Below are 20,699 nucleotides of genomic sequence, written 5' to 3' on the forward strand. Positions count from 1 at the left end.
ATCATATCTTCCATATCCTTTTCCACAGTAAATACTGATGCAAAATATTCATTTAGTATCGCTCCCATTTTCTGTGGCTCCACACAAAGGTCGCCTTGCTTATCTTTGAGAGAATAGGGCCCCTCAAAGATCAGCAAGGCGGCCTTTGTGTGGAGCCACAGAAAATGAAGGAGATACTAAATGAATATTTTGCATCAGTATTTACTGTGGAAAATGATATGGAAATATAGACTGTAGGGAAATAGATGGTGACATCTTGCAAAATGTCCAGATTACAGAGAAGGAAGTGCTGGATGTCTTGAAACAGTTAAAGGTGGATATATTCCCAAGACCTGATCAGGTGTACCCTAGAACTCTGTGGGAAGCTAGAAAAGTGATTGCTGGGCCTATTGATAAGATATTTGTATCATCGATAGTCATAGTTTTAGATTAGATTAGACTTACAGTGTGGAAACAGGCCCTTCGGCCCAACAAGTCCACACCGACCCGCCGAAGCGCAACCCACCCATACCCCTACATTTACCCCTTACCTAACACTACGGGCAATTTAGCTTGGCCAATTCACCTGGCCCGCACATCTTTGTGACTGTGGGAGGAAACCGGAGCACCCGGAGGAAACCCACGCAGACACGGGGAGAACGTGCAAACTCCACACAGTCAGTCGCCTGAGTCGGGAATTGAACCCGGGTCTACAGGCGCTGTGAGGCAGCAGTGCTAACCACTGTGCCACCGTGCCGCCCACAGTTGAGGTGCCAGAAGATGGAGGTTGGCAAACATGGTGCCACTGTTTAAGAAAGGTGGTAAAGACAAACCAAGGAACTATAGACCAGTGAGCCTGACCTTGATGCTGGGCAAGTTGTTGGAGGGAATCCTGAGGGACAGGATGTACATGTATTTGGAAAGGCAAGGACTGATTAGGGATAGTCAACATGGCTTTGCGTGTGGGAAATCATGTCTCACAGATTTGATTGAGTGTTTTTGAAGAAGTAACAAAGAGGATTGATGGGGGCAGAGCAGTAGATGTAATCTATATGGACTTCAGTAAGGCGTTCGACAAGTTCCCCATGGGAGACTGATTAACAAGGTTAGATCTCATGGAATATGGGGAGAACTAGCCATTTGGATACAGAACTGGCTCAAAGGTAGAAGATAGAGGGTGGTGGTGGAGGGTTGTTTTTTCAGACTGGAGGCCTGTGATCAGTGGAGTGCCACAAGGATCGGTGCTGGGCCCTCAACTTTTTGTCATTTACATAAATGATTTGGATGCGAGCGTAAGAAGTACAGTTAGTAAGTTTACTGATGACACCAAAATTGGAGGTGTAGTGACAGCAAAGAGGGTTACCTCAGATTACAACAGGATCTGGACCAGATGGGCCAATGGGCTGAAAAGTGGCAGGTGGAGTTTAATTCTGATAAATGCGAGGTGCTTCAGTTTGGGAAAGCAGATCTTGGCAGGAGTTATACACTTAATTGTAAGGTCCTAGGGAGTGTTGCTGAACAAAGAGACCTTGGAGCGCAGGTTCATAGCTCCTTGAAAGTGGTGTCGCAGGTAGGCAGGATAGTGAAGAAGGCGTTTGGTATGCTTTCTTTTATTGGTCAAAGTATTGAGTACAGGAGTTGGGAGGTCATGTTGAGGCTGTACCAGACATTGGTTAGGTCACTGTTGGAATATTGCGTGCAATTCTGGTCTCCTTCCTATTGGAAAGATGTTGTGAAACTTGAAAAGGTTCAGAAAGGATTTACAAAGATGTGGCTAGGGTTAGAGGATCTGAACTACAGGGAGATGCTGAACAGGCTGGGGCTGTTTTCCCTGGTGCGTCGGAGGCTGAGGGGTGATCTTATAGAGGTTTACAAAATTATGAGGGGTATGGATAGGATAAATAGACAAAGACTTTTCCCTAGGGTCGGGGAGTCCAGAACTAGAGGGCATAGGTTAAGGTTGGGAGGGGAAAGATATAAAAGAGACCTAAGGAGCAACTTTTTCACGCAGAGGGTGATACGTGTATGGAATGAGCTGCCAGAGGATGTGGTGGAGGCTGGTACAATTGCAACATTTAAGAGGCATTTGGATGGGTATATGCTTAGGAGGGGTTTGGAGGGATATCGGCTGGTTGCTGGCAGGTGGGACTAGATTGGGTTGGGATATCTGGACGGCATGGACGGGCTGGACCGAAGGGTCTGTTTCCATGCTGTACATCTCTATGACTATATGCCTGCACTGGCTCTTCAAATGAGCATCATGGTCTGGTGCCAATCTCCTGCTTTCTGCCCCATACCCTTACACATTATTTCTATTTAAATAATAATCAATTCCCCTCTCAACTTCCTCAATCAAACCTCCTTCCATCCCATTTCCACGCAGTGCATTCCAGATCAGAACCCCTTACTGTTTTATTTTTCGCACATCAGCCTTGCCTCACTTGTGCATCACTTTAAACCAAAGACCCTTGTTCTTGATCCTATCATGAGCAGGAACAGTCTCTCATGATAGGGAGAATTTAATTTCTACTGTGCATCAGGGCGTGCTGTGATCTGTGTACAGTGTGGCTTTCATTGCTGTGTGTCGTCGCTGAGTAATGGAGAGCCCACTCCGTGCATTCCCAAGGCACTGGCAGCTGGGTTTGCTCAAGTGCTCTGGTCTAAATCCAAAGGCAATGGTACTTTCTGTGGGTCAAACCAAAGTTGAAGTGCTGCAGCTTCATCTTGAACCAAAATATCTGCAGGGACAAGAGCCAGACAATCTGTTACTGTGCAAGAACCAATACATTACTGAAGACAGGGAAGTGCAGAACCAGCGTTGTCATCAACAGCCTGCTGGTTTCTACATGGTTTCATTCAAGCCAGTTCCAGGAATTTGATAGTGATCAGAAGCAGGGGCAGAGAAAAGGCTCCACGTTACAGTTATTCACAAAGTTGTTCCCCAACATGATGGATCAGTGGTTAGCACTGCTGCCTCAGCGCCAGGGACCCGGGTTCAATTCCACCCTCGGGCGACTGTATGGAGTTTGCAATTTCTGCCCTTGTCTGAAAGTGACTTTGAAAGAAAGTGCAGATAAGGAACAAATCCACTTCAATGTTACAGCAATGTGGAAAATCAGTTTTCTTTACAATTTTAAAGCTGAGACAGATACATTCAGGCTATGCAAAGGTATGAAGGGATATGGGCTAAAGACAGGTATTTGGATCAGCCATGATCTGATTGAATGGTGGGGACGAATGGCCTGCTGTGTTACTAATTGTGCATCCTACTTAATGTTTCAATTTGTAGCAAGGACAGAAGCTTATTAAATAATCATTGTCATGCACCAGTAATATCATGAGGAGTTCTGCTTGCAATTAAAAGGTCTGCATGCACTTTGGCAAGAATACAGAGAAAAGCAGCGAAACTGAACTTTGGTGTAAATGCCGTGATTTGCAAGTTAAAGTCAGTCTAATGGGAAGGCAATCAATGGGAGTCCACGTTGAGGTTTGTAACTTATTTCCCCAGATGAAATTAGTCCAGAATGTAGTTTCATTATTGTAAAACAGAGAACTGCAGATGCTGGAAATCTAAAGCAAAAACTGATATTGGTGGAGAAAGTCAAGAGGTCTGGCAGCACCTGTGGAGAGGAAGTACTGTTCTGAAGAGGGGTCACTGGATCCAAAATGTTAACTCTGTTTCTCTCTCCACAGATGCTGCCAGACCCGTTGAGTTTCTCCAACAATTTCTGTTTTATATCATTTTAAGTATTTGACCTCATGTGGTGTGTCAGTGCAATAAATCCTGCTGAAGGAGAATTGAAAAAATAGTGGAAAAAATAATTTAAGCAAAGAGTGACAGATATTTGAAATGATCTCTCTCTACTGGACCCTGACCCAGAGTTAAGGGTCATGAAACTGTTGAATTCATTATCCCAGAGTGTGGCTGTGCTAGGACACTTGAGTAAGTTGGTGTGATTTAATCAGAACAACAATTCAAAATGCAGTTGACTATTAGATTGAATATGTTGGAGTGTTGGAGAGACCAGCTTCTGAATCATTTTGTGTTTAATTTTCCCTTTAAATTTAACAACTGCATAGACTTTAAAAGCTTTTCAATACTGGAGGTTTTGAGTTGTAAGGAGAGGCTGGATAGGCTGGGACATTTTACTGTGGAGTGTCAGAGGCTGAGGGGTGACCTTGTAGAGGTTTGTAAAATCATGAGGAGCATGACCAGAGTAAATAGCCAAGGTCTTTTCCCCGGAGATAGCATAGGCTTAAGGTGAGAGGGGGAAAATTTAGAAGAGACCTGCAGGGCAACTTATTCCTACAGAGAGTGGTGCATGTATGGAATTAGCTGCCAGAGGAAATGGTGGATGCTGGTACAATTACAACATTTAAAAGGCATCTGGATGGATATATGAATAGGAAGGTTTGGAGGGATATGGGCCAAATGCTGGCAAATGGGACTAGTTCAGTTTAGGAAACCTGGTTGGAATGGACAAGTTGGGCCGAAGGATCTGCCTCCGTGCTGTATGATGCTGAGATATTTTAAGAGACTGGGGATTCTCTGATATGGTAAAAGTTTGGGTTCCAAAGTGGGATTTGTTTACCTGATGGTGTAGCTAATGCTACATTTATGTGCATAAAGCTGTGATCTTTGATTGGAAAGCACCCTGGATATACAGCCTGAATCTCGTTTCCTCCTCATGGTGAACACTGGATCCTCCCTCCAGAAGGGCCAATGTTGGACTCCAACAAAATCCACTGTGGCACGAAGGAGACACCTATTTGGGACTTCCAGCAGATCTGGCAATCTGTTTGGAGTCCAGTAATGGGAGGAAGCAGAACACTGCCCATTGCATCCCCATTCCCTATCATTGCCCCCACCTCTACCCCCATGTCCGACCCCATTGTGCCCCATCTACCCCCATGTTACCTCCATCGTGCCTCCACTTTCTCCATCTTACGCAATCTCTCCTCGTCTCCTCATCATGCTCCCATCTACCCCTGTCAGACTCCTATCTTCCCGCCTTCATGACCCCATCTACCCCCCCCCCCATCGGTTACCCATGTCCTCATCACACCCCATCTGTCCCCAACACCCCCTATCTCTGTCTGCCATCAGTTCCTCCCTTATCTCTGCCTCATCATGCCCCCATTTTCCCTCATCAGGACTCCATCTCTCCACCATCACACACTCATATCTCCCTCCATCATGATGCTATCTCCCCAATTCATAAGCCCATCTCTCCTCAATGCACCCCATTCCCTCCCGCCTCGCGCTCCCAACACACTTCATCTTCCCCCCACATTTGCCACCTTCTTCCCCCATCATGTCCCTATTTCCCTCATCACCCCCCATCAGGACACCAACTTCCATCCCATCGCTTCCCCCCATCATGATCCCATATCCTTCCCCCTCCATGCCCTCCGTATCAGCCCTTTATCTTCCCCTCCATAGCCCCCCCAACCAAACACCCCCCCCCATTTCCCCCTTTACTGCAGCTGCCAAGCTCCCACAATCTCTTGCTTCCTCCTCCCATCTTGAACCAAGCCAAAGGACCTGAGAGCAACGTGCATTGTCCCTGCTAAGGATTTGACAGCTTCAAGACAGAGATGAGGAGGAATTACTTCTCCCAAGTGGCTGAATGGCTTCGTCCTGCTCCTGGTTCTTGAGTTCTCATGTCGAAATGTAATCAATCCCTTAGAGTCAGTTTAGCTGTCAAATGAAACTTGCACAAAATTACTCATAGCCTATGGGCATACTGAATGAACAAGGAGTTAAACACTGGGGTAATATTAAGGAAAATGAAATGGTTAGACTATCAGTTTCATAATTTCAATTACTGTAAATGGTACAAAATGTATTTTATTAAGTGCATCTGTGAAGGGCTGTGAACTCACAAACTGTCTTGTTTTTATCTCATAAATGTAGGGTTTCCCAGGAGACATTGGTCTTCCAGGGCAAAATGGTCCAGAAGGCCCCAAGGTGAGTCCCTTTCCAATCAGGCATGCTGTCGGCCAACTACAGCAGAAGTTGCTTTACAGAAGATTGCCCCTGTCCAAACGATGCTGCTTGTGTTTTCCTTTGTGTTGTTGCTCCAGTTGTTTTTTAAAAAAATTCTGGAAGGCTTTGTGAGGTAGCTGGGAGGTCAGGCCAGCTGTGGAGGCCCATGGCAATAATCAGGACCTCGAGTTGCTGGCTAACTTTAAGAGACATTTTCTATGTCTGATATTGTCTTTTTAAAAATTCTTTCCCAGGGAAAACCAGGAGCACGAGGCCTACCTGGGCCACAGGGCCTGCCTGGTCTAGAGGTAAGTACTGAGGGAAAGCTTTCCTCTACGATAAATATGAACTGGACATTACCTTTTCTCGTAGAGCAATGGTTCAAGTGAAGCCCGGCCTACTCCCTCAGATGCTACAGGGAGGGGGCTCAACAATCCCAAGGCCAAGATTTCGAAGGAGCACAGTAGGGGAAGGGGTGTGGGGGTGTTTCCTGGGCCCTCCCCAATTTCTCCCTCAATCATTGTGGCTGAAACATTATCGGGTCATTTGTTCAAATGGCTGTTTGTGGGATCTTGCTGTGCACAGTTTGGCCAACTTTTCTTCCCACACTACAGCAGTGGTCTCACTTCAATCAATGTTTCATTGGGCATGGAGCACTTTCACATGTCTTTCAGGTGGAGGAAGGTGGTATACAAATGCAAGCTGTTGTTTTATGTCTTTAGCAGCAGCGATGGTACACCAGAGAAAAACTGTGAAACTCTCTGAGTAGTCCTGAATCTGCTGAAGGTGCCATATAGAAGCAAATGGATTTCTAGTGAGTGAAAAAGAGGTGAAGATCTTTTGAACTCAATCTACAATCAAATAGTTAAATAGCTAAACTGAAAACTGGGCTTAAAAATCTACGTAGACAGAAAAATAAGGACTGCAATGCTGAAAATCAGAAACTGCTGGTAAAACTCAGCCGGTCTGGCAGCATCTGTGGAGAGAAAGCAGAGGAAGGTCACTGAATCCAAAACATTAACTCTGCTTTCAGTCCACAGATGCTGCCAGACCTGCTGAGATTTTCCTCCAATTTCTGATGTTGTTTCTTAACATTCACTTCCCTTGCAAAGACAGAATACGGGGCAAAGGTTTGAAAGGGAGACCGCAAACTGGACGGAGAGGTTTAAGCTCTCCATTCACTGCCAGCCTGCTTTAAAGCCTTAGCAAGATGTCAGTACCTTAAACAGAACTTCCAAAATTTACTGAGGTGAACTTCAGTGAAGAGTTAAGTGTTGAAATACAGGCTGTGTTTACCTTGCTGTGCAGAGTGCTCAGTTGTATGTTGTATCATCAAACATTTCAACACAAAACACATCCACAACATGGGATTGGTCAGGAACTCCAGAAACTCAACTGGACTCACTACATAAATGCAGTGGCTATAAGAGCAGATCAGAGGCTAGGAATACTGCTGCGAGTAACCTACCTCCTGACTCCCCAAAGCTTGTCCACCATCTACACAGCACAAGTCAGGAGTGTGATGGAATACTCCCCACTAGCCTGGATGGGTGCAGCTCCAGCAACACTCAAGATGTTTAACACCATCCAGCGCAAAGCATCCCACTTGATTGGCACCACATCCACAAACATCCACTCCCTCCACCACCGACGCTCAGTAGCAGCAGTGTGTACTATCTGCAAGATGCACTGCAGATATTCACCAAAGATCCTCAGACAGCATTTTCCAAACCCACAACCACTTCTATCTAAAAGGACAAGGGCAGCAGATACATGGGAACACCATCTCCTTCAAGTTCCCCTGCAAACCCCACACCATCCAGTCTTGGAAATATATTGCCATTCCTTCACTGTCACTGGGTCAAATCCTGGAATTCTCTCCCTCAGAGCATTGTGGGTCAACTCACAGCAGGTGAACTGCAGAGGTTCATGAAGGCAGCTCACCCCCACCTTCTCAAGGGGCAACTAGGGACAGGCAATAAATGCTCGACCCAGCCAGCAACATCCACATCCCACAAGATGAATTTTTAAAAAAAGGAATGGGAGAATTAGGAAATTTCACAGGAACGATGATTTTGAAGAAGCTTTGAGAAACTGCTGGTGAGACACATTCTGAACACTGAGTACAGTTTTTGTCTCCTTATGTAAATGAGCTGGAGGAGGTTCATTAGTCTGATACCTGACATGAAGGGGATGTGTTGTGAAGGAAACAGGCTCCGATTGTATCCACAGGGGTTCAGAAGAGTGGGAGGTGATGGGATTTAAGTGTGTAAGATTCTGAATGGTCTTAACAACGTGGACTTGGAAAGGACTTTTCTGCCTGTGGGCAATCCAGAACAAAGGGAGCAATGTTTGAAATAATAATGGGAATTTGAAACACAAACACCACCTTCCTAAATGTTGAAGCTGGCTTGAAGGGCAGAAGGGTCTCCTTGTGCTCCTGTTTCTTTGGGCATGAACCATCAGCAAACTGTTCTGTTTAAATAAGAAGACCTGAAATTACAGCCATAGAGGGAAGGATATGTGGAGAGATCAGAACAAGGGGGCCTCGCTTACTTCCTAGAATACCCCTACAGTATGGAAGCAGGCCATTTGGCCCATCAAATCTGCATCAACTCTCCAAAGAGCACTCCAGCTCCAACCCCATATCTCCAATGGCTAACCCACCTAGCCTGCACGCTATAGCATAGCCAATCCACTTTAATCTGCACATCTTTAAACTGTGGGAGGAAATTGGAGCAAGCCCACACAGACACGGGGAGAACATGCAACTCCACACAGACAGTCACTTAAGGCTGGAATCAAACCCGGGTCCCTGACACTGTGAGGTAGTGGTGTTAGTCATTGAGCCACTGTGCTGCCCTAGGTCATAGGGAGCAGGACTGAAGGGAGTTCACTGGGGAATAAGATTAAAATCTCGACAGGGTTTGAAGTATAAAGTTCTGCAGTTCAGGCTTTAATAAACAGGGTACAGCTGGATGTGAATAAGAAAAAGTGATGTGGAAGAGCACAACAAGGTGTGGGTTACAGCACAGATGGCAGAAACTTCCAGAAGATGAAGGGAATGCTCAGTGATTCACTTCTTGTGAATCAGCAGGGGACAGAGCGTGTCCAGAATTGATTTATGATGGTTTTCCTGGACACTCAGATTCAGGGGTTGAGGCTGAACAAATGTCGATTGTTTTCTCTCTCTCTGAACAACATCCAGCGTAACCAAGGGTTAAAACAGCTCAGATCACAACTTGGGGTGATTCTGTCTCTCACTGTCACTCCTAGCCAACAGCTGGGTCTGATGTGAATATGGGAATAGGATCTGAGAGTTTTCAAAGAAAGAATAGGAAAAATTTATGGAAAACTCTCCTTGTAAAGTACATTTGGTTTATTCAGTGTAACTTCCAAGATCAGAGATAAATCATCCCAGTTTGGATCACCAGTCAGTTCAATAGATGTAAAAAAAAACCACAAGCAGACATTGAGTATTTTTTCAATTGTAACTATGAAAGCATAAAAAAAAACATACTTTTCCACATTTTAGCAACCAGCTCAAGGAAATTTCTGTCTCCAAAAAAAGTCAGATTTAGCACAAATAAAATCATTCTCTAATGTTTGCTTTTTAGCAAATGGAGCAGTTAGTCTCATCCATGTTTTCAAATACCTCGGTTTCTTTACCTTTGTAACCTCCCCTGTGTCACTGCCATCAGAGATAGCTGTGCTCCTTCTAACTCTGGCCTCTCCAGCATCCCTGGTTTTACTTGTTCTGCCCTGTTAACCTACCAGGTCTGAAGCTGCGGGATTCTGTTCCTAAATCCCTCTGCCTCTCTACCTGCCCTTTAATCTATGCCCTAAAATTTATCACTTTAGTCCAACTTTTGTTCATTAGACCTAATGTCTCCAAACCCATGGCTCAAGGGCATAGTTTATGCGAAGCTCCTTGGGATGTTAGATTGCACTGAGGTTGTTATATGAATGCAAGATGTTTTTGTTGTTACTTCAAGCATTGTAACACCTCAAATAAAATGATGTTGCAGACTTGAATTTACTGATGTTGGTGAGATAGTTTTTAATAAGGCAGAGAAACAAATTAAACATGAATTCTGCATTTAAGACAGGTCTCTCAGTGATGTCAAGACAGAATGGGATGTGAATGATAGTCTGCATTGGAATCAGTAAAGCACCCATCAGCAGTGATGGGAAACTTGAGGTGATCATTGCATTTTGATCAATAGTTCCTGCTGGAGATAATATTGCCGCAACTTAAGCACACTAGAATGTTTACTGTTCCAGAAACATCATGCCAATCAGCAGTGACCATGTGTAGATGTTGTTTCACCTGTCCTGAGATATGGACATTGCCGGCTGGGCCCCGTATTTATTGCCCATCCCTAGTTGCCCTTGAGAAGGTGGTGGGGAGCTGCCTTCTTGAACCGCTGCAGTCTGTGTTGTGCAGTTAGGTGATGAGTGGGGGAAGCTGCTGGGGGAGTGATGGTACTATCACTGGATTATTAATCCAGAGACCCAGGTAACTTTCCAGGGACAAAGATTCAAACCCCACCACAGCAGATAGTAGAATATGAATCCAACAAAAAACTGGGATTAATTAACGATGACCATGAACCTGTTGCCGATTGTTGGAAAAGTTTACCTGGTTCACCATTAGGGAAGAAATCTGTTATCTTTACCTGGTCTGGCTTACATGTGACTCCAGACACATAGCAATGTGGTTGACTCTTAACTGCCGTCTGGGTAATTAGAGATGGGCAATAAATGCTGGCCAAGTCAGCGACACCTGTATCATGTGATGAGTGAGAAAAATGTTCCTTGATTTTGACCTAGAGACAGTGAAAGATGTGTCTAAATCCACCTGATAAGGGGAAAAAAACAATAAAAATAAAACCAGCGATGCTTGGGAATACATGCTCTGGTCATACTGGAGCTCTGTTTTCAGGAATCCAAGGCAAAGTGAGCCAATGTGCATCAATCACATGTTTACTCTCTGAACTTGCAGATATTCCCATATATCTACTGCCCTTGTCCTTCTAGATGGAAGTGGTCCAAGATTTGGAAGGTGCTATCTGATGATCTTTGGTGAATTTCTGCAGTGCATCTTGTAGATAGTACACACAGCTACTTCTGAACGTCAGTCGTGGAGGGAGTGGACGTTTGTGGATGCGGTGCCAATCATGTTCTGGATGCTTTGTCCTGGATAGTGTCGAGCTTCTTGAGTACAGTTAGAGCTGCACTCGTTCAGGCGAGTGGGGAGTATTCCATCACACTCCTGACTTGTGTCGTGTAGATGGTAAACAGGCTTTGACATGGCCAGGAGGTGACAAAATGATGGGCACCAGTTTGGTTGCAGTTCCAGGTCGCACCCAGGAAGATGGGGACGTATATCCTTGTGAGTAAACCACATTATTCACTCTCTGATGCTTTTTATGTAATTCATTACAGGGCGATGAGGGTCGAATGGGACCATTGGGTGATCCAGGCCCTGAGGTATGTCTGTATTTTACATTAATGATAACTCATTCCTTCTAATGTTCATAAATGAATCAAAACATACTCCCGGAAGCTTAAGTAAAGATCAGATGAAGTCAGTTTTATATGATGTAAAAATATTTTTGGCATAGTGAAGCGAATGAGTGTATTAGATTAAAAAAGCACGCAGATTAATAATTTAAACAAGTTATAATGTAAGTTACCAATCTGTCAGTGATACACTGGCACCATTGAGTAGAAGAGTGTGGATTCACAGCTGAAAGTCGTCACGGTGTCTTCCTCAGAAAATTAGCAAACTGCTCATCATGATGGCTCACTGGTTAGCGCTGCTGCCTCACAGCGCCAGGGACCCGGGTTCGATTCCAACCTCGGGCGACTGTGTGGAGTTTGCACATTCCCCCCGTGTCTGCGTGGGTTTCCTCCAGGTGCTCTGGTTTCCTCCCACAGTCCAAAGATGCACAGGTCAGGTGAATTGGCCATGCTAAATTGCCCATATTGTTCAAGGATGTGTAGGTTAGGTGCATTAGTCAGGGCAAAATGTAAAAGTAACAGAGATAGGGAATGGATCTGGGTGAGATGTTGTTTGGAGGGTTGGTGTGGACTTGTTGGGCCAATTGGCCAGTTTCGATACTGTAGGGATTGTATGAAATGTTAGCTAATAGGATAAGCTACTCACACAAGGGAAAGCCTTAAACTCAGAGATAATGAGGACTGCAAATGCTGAAAAGTCAGAGTTGATAAAGTGTGGAGCTGGAAGAAGAACAGCAGGTCAGGCAGCATCAGAGGAACAGGGGAGTCAACGTTTCAGGTCGGGATCTTTATCAGCCTTAAGCTCGGAATTTGGTAAAATCTGACTCTTTTCAATGTGCATGGTGACAGTACTTAGAACCTTATCACAATTATGTGACCATTACCAGTGTTCATAAATCTCCTAAAAATGCCAAGGTAAGATACTTATTCAAGCAAGTTCAAATTGAGATCTAATTGCAACTATGGAAAAGTATTGTACATGTAGGCAAATCATCTACACAGATCTGTAATGCAATGTATTCAGTGTATTGTTACACACAGTCTGAAATTTGGAATTAAAGAACCTGAGAATTTTTCATAAAGCTACGTCAAAGCTTTTCATCTTGCAATTGTTCGGACATTTAGCAAGAACTCAAATTCAAAAGGAACCCAATATTTGCAGGAGAGGAGAGTGCTGGTAAGTGGACTCCCTTTACGTTGTTCACTGAAGGGATGTCGGCTTTGCCGGCTGGGCCAGCATTTATTTTCATTTCCTAAATGGGACAAGAGAGGCAATGATGGTAGAGATTGCATGGAGAATGCAGCCATTATTGCGGATTGGCAATTAAATGCCAGGTTCTTTTCAAATTCAGTCAAGGTACTGCCCAGAGAAATGAACCAGCTATTGGCAGGCACTGAGTTGGGTTGGGTTGAACCAAGTACAGAGTGTGAACCTGTTTCTTCATGAACAGCTTTGATAAAATGTGTCTTCTATCAGAATGACGCAATTGGAAATATTCCACAAAGCTGTCATATTCCAGTCATAACTGTAAAGCTTTAATCAATGATCATATGCATCTGTGTGAGCATGTGTGTGTAAGCATATGTGTCGAGGAGTATGGATGTGTAGATGTGAGAGAGTGTGGGAGTGAGTATATATGTGTGTGCAAAGGGGTAAGTATGTAGGTGTGTGAGAGTGTCTGTGTGAGAGTGTGGGGGTGGATGAGTGTGTGTGTGACAGTGTGAGAGTGGGTGTGTTTGTGAGAGTGTGTGGGGGAGTGTGGGGGTGGGTGTCTGTGGGTGTATATGGGCAGGGTGTGTACTGTGAGGGTGGCAAAGGTGGATGTGTTTATGTGTAGATGTGAGAGATTGTGGGAATGAGTGTGTGTGTGTGCATGTGTGTGTGTGTAGGGGTGAGTGTGGGGGGGGTGTCTGTGTGAGAATGGGTGCGAGTATGGGGGGGCGTGTATGTGTGTAACCATGTGATATGTATGCATGTGTATGCATGTGAGCATGTGTGTGTAAGTGTATGTGTGCGCATGTGTGGGTGGAGTGTAGGTGTGTGTGAGAGTGGGGCTGTGTGTGAGATCGTAGGGATGGGTGAGTGTGTATGTGTGTAGGAGTGAGTGTGTAGGTGTGTGAGAGTTGGGGGTATGTGTATGAGAAGGTGGAGGTGGGTGAGTGTGTGGGGTGTGTGTGTGTGAGAATGGAGGGGTGTGTGAGAGAGTGTGGGAGTGAGTGTGTGTGCGTAGGGGTGAGTGTGTTTTTGTAGTGGTGAGTATGTAGGTGTGTGTGAGAATGGGTGTCTGTGAGACAGTGTAGGAGTGGGTGAGTGTGTGTGTGGTGGATGTGTGTGTGTTTGAGAGTGTCGGGGTGGGTGAGTGTGTAGGTGTGTGTGTGAGTTAGCTGTGGTGTGTGACAAAGTGAGGGTTGGTGAGTGTGTGAGATGTATGGTGTATGTGAGGGTGTGTGTGTGTGAGAGTGTGGCGGGGAGATGAGTGAATAGGGAGGGTGTATGGGTGTGAGAGTGTGGGGGGGAGATGAATGTGTTTGGGGGCATATGTGTAGGTGTGTGAGAGAGTCTGGGGGGGGGGTGTGTGATGGGGGGGTAAGTGTAGGAGTGTTAGTGTGGGGGTGTGCGTGTGAATGTGTTGGTGTTTGTGTGAGAGAGTGGGGGGTGTGTGAAGGGGGGAGTCTGCGCTTGCTCCTCAGAACGAGGAAAGCTCACAGCAGGAACTTCAATGTGGAGTGTTATCCCACAGGGAGGCTGTTTCCTGGCTGCACAGGAACCTCTCTCCTTCCTCCCAGCTTGTCTGACTTGGGGAGATTTCTGATGGGTTGAATGATGACTTGGGGGATAAGAGCAGAGTGAGATGTGAAAGAGAGAGAGTTGGTGTTGGGCGCTGTTTGAGATTTGAACAGCAAACATTGAGAACATTTTGAGTGGCTGAATGCTGAACAGGGTGTGAAGAAGTCAGAATGGGATTTGAAACAGTGAGTCCTAAGCAACTAAGGGGGAGGTGATGGCCTAGTGGTATTATCACTGGACTGTTCATCCAGAGACTAGGAGAAAGTGAGGACTGCAGATACTAGAGATTAGAGTCGAGAGTGTGGCGCTGGAAGAGCACAGCAGTTCAGGCAGCATCCAAGGAGCAGGAAAATCAACATTCCGGGCAAAAACCTTCATGAGGAGTGAAGGGCTTTTGCCCGAAATGTCGATTTACCTGTTCCTCGGATGCTGCCTGATCTGCTGTGCTCTTCCAGCGCCACACTCTTGACTGTTAATCTAGAGACTGTTCATCTAGAAACCCAGCTAACAGTGTGGGGACCAGAGTTTGAATCCCGCCACAGCAGATGGAAGAATTTGAATAATTCTGTAATTAGGGGTTTAATGACGACCATGAATCAATTGTCAGGAAAAAAACCACTGATGAACTTTAGGGAAGGAAATTGCCATCCTCACCTGGTCTGGCCTACTTGTGACTCTGAACCCAAAGCAATTTGAGCGATTCTTAATTGCCCTCTGGGGAGGGTTAGTGAGCATGATTTGAAATTTGAAAAAGAGATGGTTGAGTTGAAAATGTAGAGATGAAAGACAGAGTTTAGCTTAAGGGGGGAAGCGCTGTGCATCCTTCTGAGGAAGAACACCAAGAAGGCTGTGAGTATTCGGTTTGAGATAGAAGCAAGCCGCATACTCTGTGGAGGTCACACTCCATTTCCCTATATCAAGGAGCTTTGGTTAACATTTAAAGGAAGTGAAGAAAATTTGGAGCAGATTCTGAATGTGATTTGTTAGAAAGGATAGCATGGAGGATTTGATTTGGAGGTTTTGAGGACACAGGGTATGTAAGAGATTTGTGAAAGGGTGTCATTGAGCAAGACATGGGGGAAGAGAAAGTCAAGTGTCACACAACACCAGGTTATAGCTCAACAGCTTTCTTTGAAATCAAAGCTTTCAGAGCACTGCCCTTCATCAAGTGAAGTTATTCGTCACTTGACAGCGCTCCAAAAGTTTGTGATTTCAAATAAACCTGTTGGACTATAATCTGGGATCATGTGGCTTCTGACTTTGTCCATCCCAGTCCAACCCTGGCAGCTCACCATCCTGGGGGAAGAGAGTTCTCCTTGAGATGCAGAAAAGCCCTCAGTGAGTGTGGTTTGGAATGGGCTGCTGAATCATCCTTTACAAACAAGTGTCAGTATTATTTTTGGACTGACGTTTTGTGCGATCAAGTTTGTGGCTGTATAATCGACTTTGGCAATGCCCACTAACTGTGACTGGGAAGAAAGATGCAAGGCTGTTAATGTACCAGTAACTGTCCATGAAGAATGGGTGCAAACTGTAGAAGAGCAATGACGAGGAGTTATGCATGGCCTTTAGCAAAATAAAATGTTGCAAGTCACTGCTCATGACCTTAATAAAACAAACTTTGAAACCAAAATGTGTTAGGAGACATTAGGACCAGTGGTCTAAAGCTCGATCAAAGAAGATATTTTTCAAAGGGACGGTGGTGAGATTTTGGAGAGAGCTTAGGGCTCAGGCTACCAGTGATGAAGTGGTTAACATCAAAAGGCCAGTATTAAATGAGTGCAGAAGTCCCTGAACTGCACTTAGATTTGGGATAGACCACAGTGCCAATGAAAGTGGCATCTATATTGCGATCCGTCTGTTGTCATCTGATAACCCACTTATTCCATTTACCAATTCAGATGCAGCATTAGCATAAGATCTTTATTCACTGAGAACACAGCGGGGCATTGGCTACAATCTACCATTTGAGCAAAATAATCAAAGCAAACTCAGGCACAAGTTCTCAGGAGTTGATTGAAGTGCTTTTTTCATGTAAAAGTTTAGCTATGAATATTTTGACGTTGAGCGAGGTCAGGGACATTCCTACTGAGAAATGAATATTCCTTGGCACCTAATACTGACATCAAAGTTAGTCCAGCTCAGTCAGGCTCACAGGAAATCTCCCCCTTACACTGTCTCAACTCCACAAGGACACCCTCTTGCAGTATCAGTTTTCCCATTTTCCCATATCAGCTGTTCTTGTGTTGTTCCCTAGCCCCGTTTTGTGTTGAACTCCAGCCAACTTTGTGCAGCAAATCTCTGGCTTGAGGTTGAACTGACGTCTTTCACAGGGGTTCCTATAATGGATGGAAAGAGGAGAAAAACATGCTGACACCAAACTAATTCAACCCCTGGGCATTTTTCAGACGGCAGGCTTTCCAGCCTTGCAACCCATTCAGTTCAGAGCAAGACTTCAACACCTCTCCACCCTTCTCGACTTCCCTCCCCACCCACTGGGGACCCCTGTGGAGGAGCATTCACCTGCAAGAACCCTACCAGCCACTCTGTTTGACTAGGAGTTCTTCAGTCTATATATCGTGCCAAGTTTGAGCAATGTCCACTCGAGGGACTTCAGGTACCGGCTGACCTCCAACCTCCATCTTTTGGCTTTTTCAGATGTCTAAGTGGTCTATTTTATCCATAGCAGGGGAGGTCTGTGCCAAGTGGAGAACCTAGCAGCTTTAACTGTGGGTTTTGGTATCAGTGCAGATGGCAGATCCCTACCTTTAGGGTTTCCTGGTTACCCCAACCAGGGAGAGTTTGTTTCTGTATCACAGCCACAGGTTTAACCTAACTAACTTTCTTGTGAATTTGATAACCTCTTACCTGACTAGTCACAGAACAGAGCTTAAACCATTTCAGCTTCAAATAAGAGGGCAACAAGGTGGCTCAGTGGTTAGCGCTTCTGCCTCACAGTGCCAAGAACTCAGGTTCAGGTCCATCCTTAGGTGACTGCCTGTGTCTGCGTGGGTTTCCTCTGAGTGCATCGGTTTCCTACTGCAGTCCAAAGTTGTGCACGTCAGGTGGATTGGCCATACCAAATTGTCCTTTGCTTCCAGGGATGTGCAGGCTAGATGGATTAACCAGGGGAAATGCAGGGTAACAGAGTATGGGACAGGTCTGGGAGGGATGCTCTTCAGAATGCCTGTGTGGACTTGATGGGCTAAATGGTTGGCTTTCACACTGTAGGGATTCTATGATTCTGACCCTTTCAGGTTTCTAACCAAACACTGCTGGCTTGGAGTTTCACACTAAAACCCTTACACCTAGCTAACTTCTTTCTTAACAGTTCTAAAGGATCTCCTTTCTTCAGGAGAAGCTGTTTCACACATCTCGGTTCTACTAAGACTCTGTGAACAGAAAAACAAACACCTTTCAAGATTTGGGATGTTACCCTTAGCAAAAAAAAAACCCTGATCCTTCGAAACAATAAACAAACTGATGCATCTCAAGTTTGCACTGTCTGTTTGTAAAACTCTCCTACTAAAAACAAATTTCTAGAATTATCCCAGGGGCTCACTTTTGCACACTAGTTTAAAAAAGGCATGCCTTCAAGAACACTAACAAGTTAATCATTTAAATCCCCTCATATTCACATAAAACCCATATGCTACCAGTCAAAATCCAAATTCTAAAGACTAAAACCCATATGCCACCGGTTCAAAATCCAAGCTGTAAAGTAAATGATACAAAAATATATACAAATCGCATCACAATGTTCGCATGAAGTGAGTCCCTAATGTTGAGGTATGTCACATTCTAAAAGCTGCCTTAGCTTGTTCTGTGATAACACAGACCAGAAAATGAGGTGTACCCATTAGAGTGGCCAGTTCAGGTGGAGGTAGCTTACAGACCAGCCATGATCTCACTGAATTACAGAAGAACCCAGTGGCTGAATGGTCTCCTCTTGCCACTGTATTCCTGGTGAGTTAGGAGCTGTTGTGCTGATTAACCGTGTGGGCCATTGTCAGAAATGTGAGAGATGAGCAGCTTGGGAGCTTCTCTTCACTTTCAAAGTCAGTTGTATTGTTCCAGCAAAGTTCTGACATACCAAAGTAGTCCTTCGAGTGACCGAATGTGTTTTAAAATGCAGAATGGTTTTTGAAATTAATTTGCACGATCTAACATTTGCATTAATTTTGTTCCATTTCTGTGTGTTTTCATAGGGACGTCCTGGAAGGCGAGGATTTCCTGGGAAACCAGGACCCGATGGCCCAAAGGTAAACCATTAGCTTGCTGTCACAGTCTGGGTCACATGGGGTCTGCTTTATGTATATTTAACTCAAGGTACATCTGTTATCTGTAAAGTCCAAAATGTATTTAACAAGATCGGGATTTGCTTCCGCAAACAAGCCTTGCTTACATCTGCTCAATATTCACTGATATCCTTTCTGATCGTACTGATATGATTCTCCAGCATCCTTATGGGAACGAAGGACGTTATTTGGGCCCATTGAATCCATGATGCTTTTCTACACAGCAATCCAGCCATCCCATTCATCCGCTCTGTCCTCACAGCCTTTTATTATTTCCTTTCCTTGGGGTATCATGGGGGTTCAATTGTTAGCGCTGCTGCTTCATTGAGCCAGGAACCTAGGTTTGATTCCATCTTTGGGTAACTGTGTATGGAGTTTGCACATTCTCCCCGCATCTACGTGGGTTTCCCCTGGGTGTTCCAGTTTCCTCCTACAGTTCAAAAATGTGTAGTCTAGATGGATTGGCCATGGGAATTGCAGAGTTACAGAGAGAGAGTAGAGGTAAGTCTGGGTGGGATGCTCTTCAGAGAGTTGGTGAGAACTCGATGGGCCAAATGTCCTGCTTCCACTCTATAGGGATTCCAAGTACCTATCCAATTTCCATTTGAAATCCATGCTTGTCTCCATTTCCAATGTTCTCTTGGCCAATGAGTTCCAGCCCATTGCCACTCATTGCATGAAAAATAATGTTCCTTTTCAAATCTTGCATGATCATCTCTCACCCAGAGCCTTAGCTTTGTGTCCCCTGGCCCTTGTACCATGAGCTTAGAGAAACCTTTTGACTTTGCCTGGCTTACTGAAGTCAGTCACAGTCTTGTGCATTTCCCATCAGTTTCTCCAGAGAGAACAACCACAGCTTCGAATCCTTCAACCCAGGAACCGTTCTGATAGATCACCTGTCTAGGGCCCTCACATCCTTCCTAAAGACCAGAATTGAATGATATACTCGGGATGTGGACTAACCAGAGCTTTATAACAGTTCAAAGTAACCTCCATGATTTGGACTCAGTACCTCAATTCATGACCTCTGGGGTCCCACACGCTTTACTGTGTGGTCTCGTGTGGTCCTACCTCAGCTTCTGAGATGGATGCACATGGAGCGCCCTGTGTTCCTTAGTACACTCTTGAATTGTGCCCCTGTTACCTTGCAGTAGTGTCAACAGTACTGAACACAGCTTGTTTCTGTCAAAGGCCCAACTGCAGAAACAACATGTCCAGAGTTCAGAAAGGAATGTAGCTCTGGGATACAAATCCAACCCTTTCCTCCCAACTTCCACACTGTGTCAGGCTGGTCTTGGCCTCAGCTTAGCTGGATCAGATTGAACCAGAACGAGCCAAGCCCTGTCTGAGTGTTCACTTGTCTGTACTGTGAGATACATGAACAGGAAACAGTGTGTGTCAAACTCTTTTGCTCGCAACCTTGACTTTCCTGCTCCTCGGGTGACGTCTGACCTGCTGTGCTGTTCCAGCCTCACATCTTGTGATTGAGGTGCATAAGGAGGAGGTGTTAGCAATTCTGGAAAGTGCAAAATAATAAGTTCCCTGGGCCGGATTGCATTTATCCTGGGATTCTCTGGGAAGCCACTGAGGAGATTGCCGAGCCTTTGGCTTTGATCTTTATCATGTCATCGTCTACAGGAATAATGCCAGAAGTTTGGAGAATAGCAAATGATGTTCCCTTGTTCAAGAAGGGAAATTACTTCGATTGTGAGTAAAATGTTGGAAAAGATTATAAGAGATAACCCTGGAAATTATAGACATGTACACCTTACTTCAGTTGTGGGCAAAGTGTTGGAAAAGATTATAAGTGATAGGATTTACAATCATCTAGGAAGGAATAAGTTGATTAGGAATAGTCAACATGATTTTGTGAAGGGTAGGTCGTACCTCACAAACCTTATTGAGTTCTTTGAGAAGGTGACCAAACAGGTGGATGAGGCTAAAGCGGTTGATGTGGTTTATATGGATTTCAGTAAGGCATTTGATAAGTTTCCCCACAGTAGGCTTCTGCACAAAATACGGAGGTGTGGGATTGGGGGGGATTTAGCAGTTTGGATCAGAAATTGGCTAGCTGAAAGAAGACAGAGGGTTGATGGAAAATATTCATCCTGGAGTTCAG

The 20,699-nt window shown here is 44.9% G+C and overlaps 1 protein-coding gene across 2 annotated transcripts in view; it reads left to right on the forward strand.

The window, feature by feature from the left end:
- Window positions 1-20,699, forward strand: part of LOC132825922 (collagen alpha-1(XXVII) chain-like) — a 593,955-nt gene that overhangs the window by 358,172 nt on the left and 215,084 nt on the right. For both annotated transcript variants that reach the window (XM_060841558.1, XM_060841557.1), the window contains exons 20-23: window positions 5,897-5,950; window positions 6,223-6,276; window positions 11,417-11,461; window positions 18,491-18,544. In XM_060841558.1, the coding sequence (XP_060697541.1) occupies window positions 5,897-5,950; window positions 6,223-6,276; window positions 11,417-11,461; window positions 18,491-18,544 (207 nt within the window). The remainder of the gene's footprint in view (window positions 1-5,896; window positions 5,951-6,222; window positions 6,277-11,416; window positions 11,462-18,490; window positions 18,545-20,699) is intronic.

Source organism: Hemiscyllium ocellatum, chromosome 21, assembly GCF_020745735.1.
Source record: "Hemiscyllium ocellatum isolate sHemOce1 chromosome 21, sHemOce1.pat.X.cur, whole genome shotgun sequence".
Taxonomy (NCBI): Eukaryota; Metazoa; Chordata; class Chondrichthyes; order Orectolobiformes; family Hemiscylliidae; genus Hemiscyllium; species Hemiscyllium ocellatum.